Source organism: Furipterus horrens, unplaced genomic scaffold, assembly GCF_987537825.1.
Source record: "Furipterus horrens unplaced genomic scaffold, mFurHor1.1.pri manual_scaffold_3, whole genome shotgun sequence".
In the NCBI taxonomy this organism is placed as follows: domain Eukaryota; kingdom Metazoa; phylum Chordata; class Mammalia; order Chiroptera; family Furipteridae; genus Furipterus; species Furipterus horrens.
In genome coordinates this window covers 17,631,391-17,645,193 of record NW_028327173.1, presented here as the reverse complement: position 1 = coordinate 17,645,193, position 13,803 = coordinate 17,631,391, and the positions used below count along the sequence as shown (strand labels likewise).

General features: G+C 38.9%; 2 protein-coding genes across 3 annotated transcripts in view; both read right to left on the bottom strand.

Moving 5' to 3' along the window:
- The window catches only part of STX12 (syntaxin 12), a 38,477-nt gene extending 32,232 nt beyond the window's left edge, over positions 1-6,245 (bottom strand). Inside the window, exon 1 of the mRNA XM_090268897.1 lies at positions 6,027-6,245. Within this exon, the coding sequence (XP_090125023.1) occupies positions 6,027-6,144 (118 nt within the window). The 5' untranslated portion in view covers positions 6,145-6,245. The remainder of the gene's footprint in view (positions 1-6,026) is intronic.
- Positions 6,246-9,935: 3,690 nt separating this feature from the next.
- The window catches only part of FAM76A (family with sequence similarity 76 member A), a 29,072-nt gene continuing 25,204 nt past the window's right edge, over positions 9,936-13,803 (bottom strand). For both annotated transcript variants that reach the window (XM_090268894.1, XM_090268895.1), the window contains 2 exons: positions 12,925-13,026; positions 9,936-12,179 (listed from right to left, as the gene is read on the bottom strand). In XM_090268894.1, the coding sequence (XP_090125020.1) occupies positions 12,093-12,179; positions 12,925-13,026 (189 nt within the window). In that variant the 3' untranslated portion in view covers positions 9,936-12,092. The remainder of the gene's footprint in view (positions 12,180-12,924; positions 13,027-13,803) is intronic.

Sequence of the window (13,803 nt, the reverse complement as noted above, 5' to 3'; positions counted from 1 at the left end):
AACTACTCTAAATTGTGCTTTTAGCTGATATGAGCTTTAAGCAGTATCTGAATCGCCAAATGACCCTTAATCCAAATCAAAGTCTAGTCACAGTGAAAGGAAGTACCATCACAGGTGGAAAAAAATTATCTTCATTTGACAGATTCTAATGCTCTAATTCAGTATTTAATAATTATTAATAATAATAAAAAAATTCAACAAAAAAATGATTTATACCAAATGAGAAAATGATAGCCTATGAAGTGATTATGACAATTATGTCATTTTGTGTCTTATTCTGAAAATTAGATTTACATTGTTTTCATATAGCTTCAAGAAAATGACCTGACCTATAAAAATTAACCACTGTATTACAATAATAAAGCTCCAAACTAAACTGAACATGATTACTAAATATCAAAATTATAATCTTTCATTTAACATACCAGTGACAGAATATGTAATAGTTAAGAGTAGAGATTCTGAATTACAACTGCCTATGTGTTGTTATTCCTGATTCCACCACTTCCTAGCTCCTTGATGTTGAGCAAAAGGCTATATTCCTCTCTGCCTCAGTATCCTCACCTTAAAAATGAGAATAACAAGAGACCTCTCATGTGGTTGTTGTGAGAGTGAAATGAGATAATATAAATCTAAATTTAGGATAGTGTCTGGAACATAAAAGGACTCAATTAAGGATATCTATTATTATCAAACTCAAGACCAAGGAAAATGTACTTAGCAATGATAAAATCAATTAAGTACATACTGAATGCCAACTACATATCCATTGCTGTGCCAGGCACTGCAGCTAACTAAAGAGAAACATACAATTCATGATCTCTCTATTTCCACAAAACTAATAGTGATCTCTATAGTTGGAATGACAAGGTCAAATTAACTAGAGAATAGAGAATATAAGTAAGTGTTAAACTGTGAAAAGAAATTGCCTGCAAATTCAAGGAAAAAAATGATAGCTAGTATTTCCTAAACACTATGTTGCAGGCACTGTTTTAAACACATTCCATAAATTACCTCATTTAATCCTCACAACCCATGAAATAAATATTATTAACTCCATTTTATAATAGACGAGAATATTGAGAAATAGAGGGTAAAGAAATATGTTACCCCGCTAGTAAGAAGCAGATCTAGGATTCAAAGCCACGTAGCCTGACTCTTGAGCCTGCTCACCTGATTAGTAAACTACAGTGGGGCAGGGGCTCAACTGAGGACACCACCCTTTACTGAATGGCTACTATGTGCCAGGCACTATACTAGGCACTTTCAAACATCCCACTTTAACAATACTATTCATTTTTAGATGGGGTAACAGACAAAAATAGGAAATAGCCTCTTCAAGGTTAACAGTACACAGAAGAACAGGGACTCAGTAACAGATCTACTGGCTCCTAAAGCCCATGCTTTCTGATTTCACTGTTAAAAGCAAAGGAAGCCTTGGTTACAAGTGGCAGGATTTAAGTACAACTCAGAGAACTAACTGTATGATTTGGATAGCTAGTGAGGAAGGGAAAGGTATTAAAGAAAGGAGGAACAGAATAAGCAAAAGCCAGTGTTTAGCGACGTTAAGAAAGCAAGTCTGCCTAGAGCAAAGGGTGAAGAGAAGTAGACAATATGGTTAATTTGGGTAAAGATGACAGAGAGGGTAAAAGCAAGGTGGACTATTAGGATCTGATGAAGCAAACAACACAGAGCCACGGTAGGCTCTTGAGGAGGTGAGGGGATAATTGGACATACTGCTGATAGCATTATCAGGATGAACCAGACGGGAACAGAGGCCCTGAGAGTATGCTGTTGGAATACACATGTTCAGATCACGAACACTCAAGAAGGTGGCAATGAAATAAAAAGCAAAAGGAAAATATGAAAATAACTTCGAAAGAAAAACCTACAGAATTTCTTGATAATCAGTTTTAAAAGTTCAACTGCTTTTTTTTTAGTCAACAAAATAATGTCAATAAGTTAGCAACATTAAATAACAGAAATGCTGTTTTTGTGTGCCCTCCTTAGGGCATGTGCACTTGAATTTCCTTTCTGAGTGAATTTTCCTTCTCCTAAACTCTAAGGGTCCCCCCAAGATTTGCAACCAGTGGAGCAATGCAGTGACAGCTCGTCCCAGGCTAACCCTCTGAACTTGTCACCAGGGTCCCCTTTTCTCTGACTCTCCAGTGAGCTGACAGCAGCCCCATCTAGGCTCTCTCCTGCTGCTTCTTCTGTCCTAGGCCCTTCCTTGTTTCACAGTCCCCAGCTTTAATAAAATCTAAGAAAGAAATGTTGTTCTTCAATTTCCTCAGAGATAACTTGGAGGCTATTAGGTTTTTTCCTATATTTGCCTCAGCAATTACCTGCTAAGACCTTTCATTCCACAACAGGCAGAGTCAAGTATTTTTCCTCTGTACCAAACACATACTGATGACAACTCTGTACCGAGCAGTCAACCTCAGCTGTACCGATAACAACCCACACAGTGGCCTCACAGTGGCCTGCCATATTTCAGGCTGATATGCTCAGCTATTCCAAACCCATGTCTGTTGCTGAACAGGTAAGAAAAAAATAGCTACTCATATTTCAATGGGTACAGGTTCTTGCAGGGTTGGATGGATATGGGTATATGTCTAAACTCATGTTCAGAATGTATACTTAGATATGATGGCCATGTCTTAGGTTTGGGGGACAGGCACTACTACCAATTTCAAATTCCCAGTTCCTCACCAAACAATCCCAAAGGAGGAATTCTAATTCATATTGCCTAGGGTCAATAAGATGTGGCAGGTACCACATAGCACAAGGAGAATGCAGCAAGAAGAGTTCCAAGATGGTAGAAAAACATCATTCATTCAAACCTACTAAATACAATTTATTAAGCACCAAGACCCTATATGATATGATCCCTGACTACCTCCCTGACCTATGCTTCCTTCTCCAACTGCAATCAAGCCATACTAGCCTCCCTGTTATTTGCACACACAAAGAACTTTGCTCTTGCTATTCCCTCTGCCTAGAATGCCTTCCCCCAGTATTCACATGGCTCTCCTCACTTCATTCAGGTGTCTACTCAAATGTCACCTCCTCAGAGAGGCCTTCCTTGACCAACTTTTCTCAAATAGCACACCCACCCTCTTTCTCGCCTCATTCTCTTACCTATTCCCTTACCCTGCTTGTCCTTCACAGCACTTACTATTCAATAATATTGATATATGTGTACGCATGCATTTGTACATATATACATATACAAACACACACACATATACACACACTATCAGGCAAGGGATTTTGTCTTTCTCGTTTATCACTCTATACCCACCACAGAGCAGGTGCTCCAAGAATATTTATTGAACAGTAAATGAATGAATCTATCATATGCTTCGAACTGAGGTAAGTACTAGAAATATATAGATGAATCAAGTCATGCCCCATGCTTCAAAGGTGCTAACAATCTAGCAGGGGAGGTAGACACACCACAAGAAACAAAGTTCAACAGTCTCAGATATTCCCCATAATTTCCCATGGAGAGAAAAAAAAAAAATTCACGTGTAACTTGAAGTGCTAACTGTTATAAAACTGTAATATTAACTAAAAGTTATAAAAAGGCTAATTGCTGATCATAAGAGACAGAACTGGTTTCAAATTCAGGTATTGCCATGTTAGCTGGGTAATTATTTAATCTTTCTTGGCCTGGTTCCTAAGCTACAAAATTAAAATAATATTGGTAATTACTTTACAAGATTGTTAAAAAATTAAGTTAATGCATGTAAATAATTTTTCATACTGCCTGGCACAGAGTATGTACCCAAATGTTAGCGTTGTTAAGGTAATTAATGGTTGACTCCAATGTCCTTTGAGTTCAATTCCCAATCAAGAGTTAAATCTTATCAATTCTATCACCAAAGAAGCCTCTCCTATCCTTTCCTTCCTTTCAATTTTAAAGAAGTAAATCTTTTTATGTTTTTTTAAAGATTTTATTTATTTTTAGAGAGAGGGGAAGGGAGACAGAAAGAGAGAGAGAGAAACACCAATGTGTGGTTGCCTCTGTCATGCCCCCAGCTGACGACCTGGCCCACAACTCAGGCATGTGCCCTGACTGGGACTCAAACCGATGACCATTCAGTTCACAGGCTGGCACTCAATCCACTGAGCCACACCAGCCAGGGCTCCTTCCTTTTTTTCAGTCTCTAACTGATGTCTCAGATTCTACTGTCTCCCTTCCAATTCAATCTATACATTTCTAAAGAATTAAACGCCCCCTACCCCCACCCCAGTTTAGCACTTAAAGCTCTTCCTATTTGGGCACCAACTTACCTTTCCAATCCTATTTTCCACTACCCTCTGGAGTCCACCACTCCAGCCAAATTAAATCACTCTACTTTTCTATATACACCCCATGCTTTCCCACTACAATGCCTTGTTCATTTTATCCCTCCCTGGAATGCTCTTCTGTTTTATACCATCAAAAATTCAAATCCTTTCCACCACTTTTCCAGACCTAGCTCAAATGCCATAATGCCTTCCTTCACCCTTTCCAACTGAAAATGATCTCACTCTCCCCTGAATACCTACATAATGTTATTTATACCTCTTCTATAACACTGATTGCTTTCTACTTTCTATATTGATTTTGTACTCCACAGAAGCCCTTTTGAAGGAATCCATGCCAGTTCCCATAGTACTTATTACATAGCCTGATACTCAAATATTATGCAGAATGATTTCACAAATAGATATTAAAATTAGATTTAGCCTCAACAGAAAACTGTCAGCCTTGAACCAGAATTTTTTTTATCTAACTTGTATTACAGCTCCCTCACAAAGAAAGTAGAACACAAAGTACTACAATATTTCCTAACCAGTGGTCATAATAATTTTTTAAATTTCTGGGTTCAACAGGCCACAGACTCTTCTTTCCACTTTAGAATCACCCAGTCTCAATCCTTTCCCATCAGAAACCTCCCATTTCTCAAATTCTACATTGTGTATTTAGATCTAAAAGCAAAATGATAAGACTGTCTTTTGAAATACTGAAAATAACTGTGTTCAGGACCAACTAGTTCTGCCTATTAAGAATACACAAAAACACAATAACAAACAACAAGGATGATCATCATCATTTTTCCAAGTAAAGTTTCTGATTCCAAGGCACAAGAAATAGCCTATATTTGACTCATTCAGCCAGTCTCACTCAGACACTACTTGCGGAGACGAAGTTTTAAGACAAACAATGACCTTCTGAAATCTACCACCAGCCCTACCATGTCTTACTTGCCATGTGGTTGTGCCCAAGTCCCTGAGATTCTCTGTGTGTCAGGTTTGTTCAAGAGTAGGTAAACAGTGAAGGAAAATAAAAGTCTTATCGGTTTGAAATACAAAAATATATGCAAACATTTTGCTACAAAAGACAGAATGTGAATTGAAATGTTTACGGTGAATTCTCTTTGTTAAAACAGAAGTTACCTCACCCCTCAAATACAAGTCATTGTATCTGACTTCCAAATTCATTAAAGGAAGAACTGTGTTTTAAGTCACCCAAACATGTACTCTCTACTTCCCTTAATTGAAAGCTGCTGATTTCCAAGGAGCCAGAACTGAGCAGAACGTAAACCTAAAGTCGAAATCAGTAAACAGCTAAGCGGCCGAAGAAGAAAAGAGACGTGGGGGGCGGTGGCGTGGGGGAGGCGATGACAGGAAAATACACGGCTGACCACTGCGCCAAATCAACTCACGTATCCCGAGGTCACACACACACACCCTCCCACCCTGGGGCTGTCCGGACTGCTGTTTTGGCCCCAACACTATGAGGGCATAACTCTTAAGAAGAGACTCGAGCTTCCTTCAAGCTGGGGCCCAGGACCCTCGGGGAGCCCGGGCCTGACAAGACTCAGGGATGACAGCTCGCCGCCCCCAGAGTGGAAAGCCCGAAATGGCTTCAGGTGTGGCCTTGGCCGCAGCCCCAGGCGGGCTCCGCGTCCCGGCAGCTCACCCAGGCCTGTCCCTGGGACGGTCCTCGCCCCCAGCTCTGTCCCCCGGCTTACTGGCTTGGCTGATCCGCTGGATATTGCCGCTGCACGTCTGGATGATGCTGCTGAAGTCCCGAAGCTGGGGCCCCGAGGGCCCCGGGTTCCGGTACATGTCTAAGGGACCGTAGGACATGACGAGGAGCTGAGACCGACTCGCCCTGTTCGGCGGTCCCACCGGAGACAGCCACCAAACCGGTCCTCAGACTGACTGGGAAACCGGGAAGAGAAAGGGTGGGGAAGGGGATGAAGCTGCGTGCGCACTAGCCACGCCCCCACGCAGTGCGCAGGCGTCCGCTCCTCCCTGCTTTATAGTGCGCCTGCGCTGCCGGAACTAGTGCCAGGGCAGTAGCTTAGGGACGGGGTGCACTGGGCCATAGGGATGTGGGTCGGAGTTATGACCTCACATCGTTGGAGTTGGGATTGGATGAGCCAGGATGGCGGTACTGTTTCTCGCCAGGGCACGGTGACAGAAGCCAGGAATTTTCGATTAGCTAGATCATCTCAGCCCTAACGTCCTATTCTGTTCTATTCTGAGACTTCAGGCCCAAATCTGGGACTATTCGACAATGTTGAAACTCAGATCTTTAACCAAATTCCTGAAATTCCTCACTCTACTTCCATCCTCTATTGCTTTCTTAGTGTTTGCGGGGCACTTTCATGGTTTACTAACCGCTTTAATTTCTCCTCCCACCCCTTTTCTAATCAAAACGAAGCGATAATAATATTTATCGAGCACGTACTATGTGTGAATCGTCACTACAGATCAGTTGTTCATAAGCTCTTTCACAGCAAGGGACCATGTTAGAACTATGTTTTTACCCTCAAACTAGATGGTAAACTATCGAGTTTTTAAATGTTGACGTAAAGTAACTGAACAAAGTAAGGGTTATTATTTTTCCTTTTAAAATTGAGAAAATTAAGACCACGGGTTAATTTACTTTCCTGAGATTTGACTGCAAAACTCAAGCACTAAGCTAACTCCGTTGTCATCTCACTACTTTCCTAAAACGCATTCTCATGCCCATATTCATTCTTCATCTAAATCCCTCCCAAATAGCCTCTTCATTTATATCCCAAATCAGGATTTCTTGGAGAACTAGACACTCAAATTTTAAAAATAATCTTAAGTAATTTGGAGTGTATGTCCTCAGTGTTCCCATTGAAGACTATTTTGTGAGTTTATGGTAAATGGAAAGACATGGGTAGGATTTTAGTTTGGGAGATTAGGATAGGAAAAAGTGCAGGGGAGCTGGCAGTGTTTGTCTCCTGTGTTCTCCACCCCACCCCACCCTAGCCTGCTTTGCAATCTCTGGAGAATGGCAAAGAGAGGAAGCTGCTTGCCTGTACTGGAGGGGACCCCAAATGGGTGAATGAGCCTGCATTCAGCCGTAGAGATTTTGTAAGCTAGTCTATTTTTCATTGAAGCATTTATTAGGGCATTTCTTTCTCTTTGGAAAAAAACAGATAACATTTGGGGACTCTCACTCTGGTTACAACCCTACCATTTCTTAGAATCCATAGTTTTATATCATAGCAAGTCATCTAAATTGTACTTTTTTTTTTAACTGTAAAATAGTCTAGAGAATGTTTCCTTTCCCTTTACATTTGACTCTGTGTAAAGTGAAGTTCAGTAAAGGTCTTTTTCTCCTAGCAATTGAAGATACAGTGGTTGTTATTTTCTTTTTTCATTTAAAAGTGGTTATCCATCTGGAACGTGTGCTATCTTGTCCCATCCTTTCTTAGCAATATATTTGTGCCTTGCAAATGCTAGATGTCAAATGAACATTTATTGAATTTATATATGAATAATAAAAATCCCTACCATTTCTTAAATGTCTACCCAGGCAATGTAAACAAATTTTACTAACATTTATCAAATGATGAAGCCCATGTGAAAGACCACCTGTGGTCTGACGTTAGGTTTATTAACTTAATGCTCTAAGGGAGACTGCACACCAGAGGAATTGTGGAGCATCACACGAAGCACAGAAAGAGATAGTTATTCTAGGATTGGGAAAAGATGGGAGTGTAGGTAAAATTTAAAATAAGTGGTGTTTTGATAAGCCTCAACGCACCAGGCTATTTGTAAAAGGATTCTCATCAGGCAGCCTGAGATAAAAGGACTCGAGATCCTGTTTCCTTTGAAACTACAAGGTGAAGATAAATGTGGAATGTTATATCTGGAAACCCCTTATCTGAAGCTTTGTACCTGGGTTGGAAATTAAGGCTGCTACTCTGTGTCAAAGAAACTCGGATCCTCCAGGCAAGAGTGAAAAATTCCATTCTTACTGGTATTTCAATTAGCAAGTTTTCTAAAATCTGTGATTTTAGAGAATAAGGTTTCTCGGCATTAGGTCATTTTTTAATTGATGAAAACAGTTTTCATGGTTCAGTGTTCTCTAGAGGTTCTGGGTACTTGCCAAATGTCAAACAGCTATTAAGTATCAGAGCTGAGTTTCATACATATTCCATGACCCAGAAATTCTACTAACTATATACTCAAAAGATATATACACATAGGTGTGTTCCAAAAACCAAGTATAGAAATGTTCATAGTAGCATTTTTTAGGACTAAGCAGTGCTTTTCTGTATTAATTGTTGTTACAGTTGACATACAATAGAATGCACAGATATTGTTCAACAAATTTTGATACTTGTATATACCCATGTTACCACCACCCAAATCAAGATATAGAACATTTTTATCATCACCCCAGAAAGTTTCCTTGAGCTATGCTCTTTTCTAATCAATTTCACATATCCCCAGAAATCATCATCTGATTTTTATCACTACAAATTAGTTTTATCAGTTTTTGGACTTCATAGTGATGAAATCATATTTTACATATTCTTTAGTGTTGGCTTGTTTCAATTAACATGATGTTTTTGAGATTTATGATGTCACATATATTAGTGGTTTGATCTTTTTTATTGCTAAATAAATGTATAAGGCTGAAAAAGTGCATAAATTAAGATAATTCGCACAATAAAGGCTACTGTCTTAGTCTATTTGGCTGCTATAACAAAATATCACAAACTGGGTGGTTTATAAACAAGATATTTCTCCCAGTTCTGGAGGCTGGAAAGTCTAAGATCAAGATGCATGAGTTGCCATATAATAAAGGCCCTCTTTCTAGTTCACACCTAGTGCCTTCTGGCTGTGTCCTCATGTGGTGGAGGGTGCATAGGAAGCTCTCTGTGGAGCCTTCTTTATACAGGCACTAGTTCCACTCATGAGGGCAGAGCCTAAGCATCTCCCAAAGGCCCCGCCTCACAATATTATCATGTTTGGGGATTAGAATTTCAACATATGATTTTTGTGGAGAAGACAACCATTCAGACCATAGTACCTACAAAAGAAAACTATTTTCAATTATTTAGAGGAAATAAGTTGTCATTGAGTCTATAAAATAGAATGACCAGAATGTGACAGTGACAATACTTGAAGGGTACCTGTTAAAACTACTAGCACCAAGGTTTCAAACTAATACATTCCTCTCCTTCTTGAGATCACATCTCAAAAACCTTTCACTCATACCTTATTAAAATTCATCATATATATATTTTTTGAATAATAATGACTATAAAATCAAGGAACAATGGTGTTGTCCAATATTCCACTAAATGGAAGCCCCATGAGGGTAGTAACTTTGTTGATTTTCCTCATTACTGTAGCTTCATTGCTTAGCACAGTGCTTATTAACAAAGCAAGTACTTAAACTGGATAAATAAAATCACAGAAAAAAAGAGAATGAGCTTATTCTCTGATGGACATGAAACTCCCTATTACCATAATTAGGCTTTTAATTTTTTAAGTCCTCAAGCAAGACAAACTGACTGTTTCCTAAGTTGAAGGAGATAATAGGATTTATTGGTGAACCAACAGGAAATAAATCTAAGGGAAAAAAACACCTGAAGTTATACTTGAGTCAATTATGAAGTTTTATTAACACACATTTGTCAAAGTCTGTACAAACCAAAACATTCCTATGTTTTAAAATGTCCATTATTACAAACATACAAATAAACAAAAGGTGTTACCAAAAGTTAGCTACTCAATCTCATGGTAAAACATTGTCATGACTTTTAAAAACCAAAATTGCAAGACTGAGGTTTTTTTCTTTCCCTTTTTAGAACTTGTGGAAAGTTAGAAAATGTGTGAATTTGCTTTAAGTGCCAAGACCTTAAAAAAAGATTTAGTATAAAACTAAATATGTTTTTATATTGTCACTTCATGTAACAGAATTTCTCAAGTCCTTAAAAAAAAAAAAAGCCATTTTTCACAATCTTTTCCCCATAGTCAATGTATATGCATCTGAAAAATATTTTCTGAGTTTGTCTTTACCTAAGTTTCTCATTCAAAAAGTTATAAAACTACTTAGTACTGCCTTCTCCCTTGCCTGAAAGGAAAAATTACACCCCCTACTAGAGATATAGAAACAACATGGTCCATTGTTTCTCTTATCAGAAGGAAGCCACCCATTTCCACTTCTCTGTCCCATTATGTTCATGGTTCCACTGGTGAGAATGCTATCACAACTTTCAAGCGTTTGCTTCTAGGAAATGTCTAGCAAGTTAAACTTACTGCTACAATTTTGGGAGATGAGGTACAAAGGTCATCTGCCCTCATGATTAGCTCCAACTCAAGTACCCTCCCTGCATTAATGATTCCAAGGTAGTTGATTTTACTGTTTCATGGCACACTATACATCTCTAATTTCTTTCACAAACATCACTTATAGAGGACCTGAGGGTATGGTCAGAAATGCAAAGTTATCCCCTCTCTTAGGAAAGTAAATCCATGTGTCTGCTTACTGAGTCAAGCAGGGAAAACAGAACATAAACAATTATGGATAAAGTTAAGCTGCTTCTGAGAAGCACCTGTTTTCAATACATTTCTGTTAAAAGCAGGGAGTGTACAGGCTGGGGTAGGTGAGGAGGAGTGGGGAGGAGGTACAGTGATATTTCTTTCAGTCAGAGTCCATACTTGAGCAGCTTGTACTGACCCAGAAAATGCTCTGTAGTTCAAATATTATCCCATTTTGAATCTGCTAGGGTAAAAAAAAAAGTTATCTGACAATGGCCAAGTATGACAACTGATAAAAGCAAGTAAGTGTTTGTTTTTTAAAGAAGTGGCAGTGTGAGAATTTAAAAGCAGTCACATAAAACAATCAGGAAAGGGGTGGAGAGGGAAGTGTCCAGTACAACCTGGACAACCTTTCTTCCTGCCTTTACTTATAAAGACAGACCGTTCACATCTCTGCTACCTCCCTAAGTTATCTTCTTAAATGCTCTTCCAAGAAACCTTCCAAAAGGCACTTAACTCCATACTTATGCATTGAATTATATCACCTTAACAATAAGTTTTTAAGACTCCAAGGTAACAAGAAAGAAAAAATTTGATTCTCTTACTAAAAGCTAGAGTAGGACTGTTTTTTTAAAGAGGCGTCACTTTTACAAGAAAAACAAGCTAGACTACCATTATTCCTTTATCAAGAAAGTTTCTTTTTTAAAAAATAAATAAAACTCTGGCTATACATAGTACAAAGTTCATACATAATATACCTGGAAAAAAACCCAAGAGTATACCCTGAAGCAAAAGGTTTATTGGAGAGAGAAGCCTCGTCCATTGTACCAAGTCTTAAGGTGGCAGTTTTAAAAGTTCAGAAGGTGGCAGTGATATGAAATTAATGCCAAACTATTTGCTCATGGGTACGGCAGGATGCAACGATGGACAAAAAATCATTCTGCACATAACACTGAGCAGTAACCACCACAGAAAAGAAGAGGGAGAAGAAGAAGAAGAAAATAGTAGTACCAAGGGAGACAGAGAGCTAGTAGTACTGAGAGATGGGGAAAGGGGGAAGAGAGAGAGAAGACTGGGAGTGTAAAGAGCTGGAAATCCCAAACATTCAAGCATGCAGTCATACCACAGCACAAACCAGGTGTTTCCATCCAGCCCACTGCAATCACACGAAGGATAACAGTAATAAAATAGAGATTTCTTAAGAAAGCTTGCAGTTCCCAAGTCACCAACCCTAACCCAGGAATCCAGTTGCTGTTACTGCTCCTTGTGGTCTCTCACGGAGAGGTTATAGTTCCCAACCTCTCTGACTTCTTATTCTTGGACAAGGCAGCTGCTTGTTTCAGTAGCTCTCTGTTTTTGGCCTAAAAAAACCCAAAAAAACAAAAAAACAGTGCAAGGATGTTTTAACAGGATAGGATATGTTTTTCATGCAGATGCTAGGGCAGATGTAGAGGATAAGGAAGAGATGAACACATTTAATTTAATTAATTAATTTATTATTATTATTATTATTATTATTTAGAGAAACAGGAAGGGGGAGAAGGAGAGGGTGGGAGATCAATTTGTTGTTCTAGTTAGTTATACATTCATTGGGTGATTCTTGTATGTGCCCTGACCAAAGATTGAACCCGCAACCCTGGTGTACTGGGATGGTGCTCTAACCAACTGAGCTGTCTGGCCGATGAGCAAATTTTAAAGAAAACGACAGAAAGCTCTAGAGCTAGGTTCAGGGGAAAGAAGGTAGTATTTGCTGGAGGTTAATCAGTATACTTCAATCTCCTGGGATCCACTGCTACAAAAGGATGCCATAGCCATCACAAACAAACCATGGACTGCCCTAACGTGCTGGAAAAACAGAATTTATGATTCAGACAACTGGAATCACATCTGGTTTATCCCCAAATCACAGAACTCATTTATTAATTTCACTTTTTTTTGAGGGAAAAAAGATAAGAACACTTCTAAGAGTGAAACAATAAAGAGACATGTAAAAGGTGGATTAAAGTGATTTGTCAATACTTGGAGAAAAAAGAAATCTAAGAGATGATCACTTAAAACACAATCAGCTAAATACACAAGTTGCCACATACAACAAGTAGTCATCACCTGCAATTGTTCTGTGACTTCTTTATGGGTTTTCTCCATTTGGTTCATTTTGGCTCTCATCTGAGATTCTTGGTATTGAAAATCAGCCTTCAGCTCTGTGATCTGAGGGAAAAAAGCAGAGTAACCTGAAGAAATTTCTGTGCAATTAAAAGTTTTGGTACCACAGAGCTAAGTGGTCCCCAAATTAATGAAATTCAAGGCTTTCCTGAAGATTCATACTTAAATCGAAGCCAGAGAATTCCATATCCTATTTCTTCTAAAGATTTCCTGAAAATTACACAGAATCTTGAAGTAGTATTTCTGATACTTAACCACTAGCAGGCTTTTAAGATTTTATATATACCTCTAAATACCCTTCTCCAAATAAATCAGCGATTAAATGCACTTTGACTGATGGCTTGCGAGAAGCCATGAGAATAATTGCTGCTTCCATTTACTGAATTTTTACTGAATTTTTACTCTGTTCCAAGTAAACTGATTAATTACTTCATTCAATACTATGATAACCCTGTAGGGGATAATATTATTCTTCCCATTTTATAGATGGGAAAACCAAGGCTCAGAAAGGGGTAAATAACCCAGGCAAGATCAAACATGTTAGCAAGTGGCAGAGCTAGAATTCAAACTCCAGGCCTTCTTCTGTTAACTATGCTATTCAAGGAGCAAAAGAAAAGATACTTAAGTCAGAGAAATGTGTGAGCTGAGTTCTGAGGTACAAGCAGCAACTGAAACATGAGGGAAGGACATGGCACCCAAGCAAAGGGAAGAACAAAGGCATGGCAGAGTGTGAGATAACCAAGAGCTTGTTCTAACGACTGATGAGCACGGGGGATGGCAGGAATGACACTCGAGACAGGCAGGCAGGACCAGAAAGAGCTT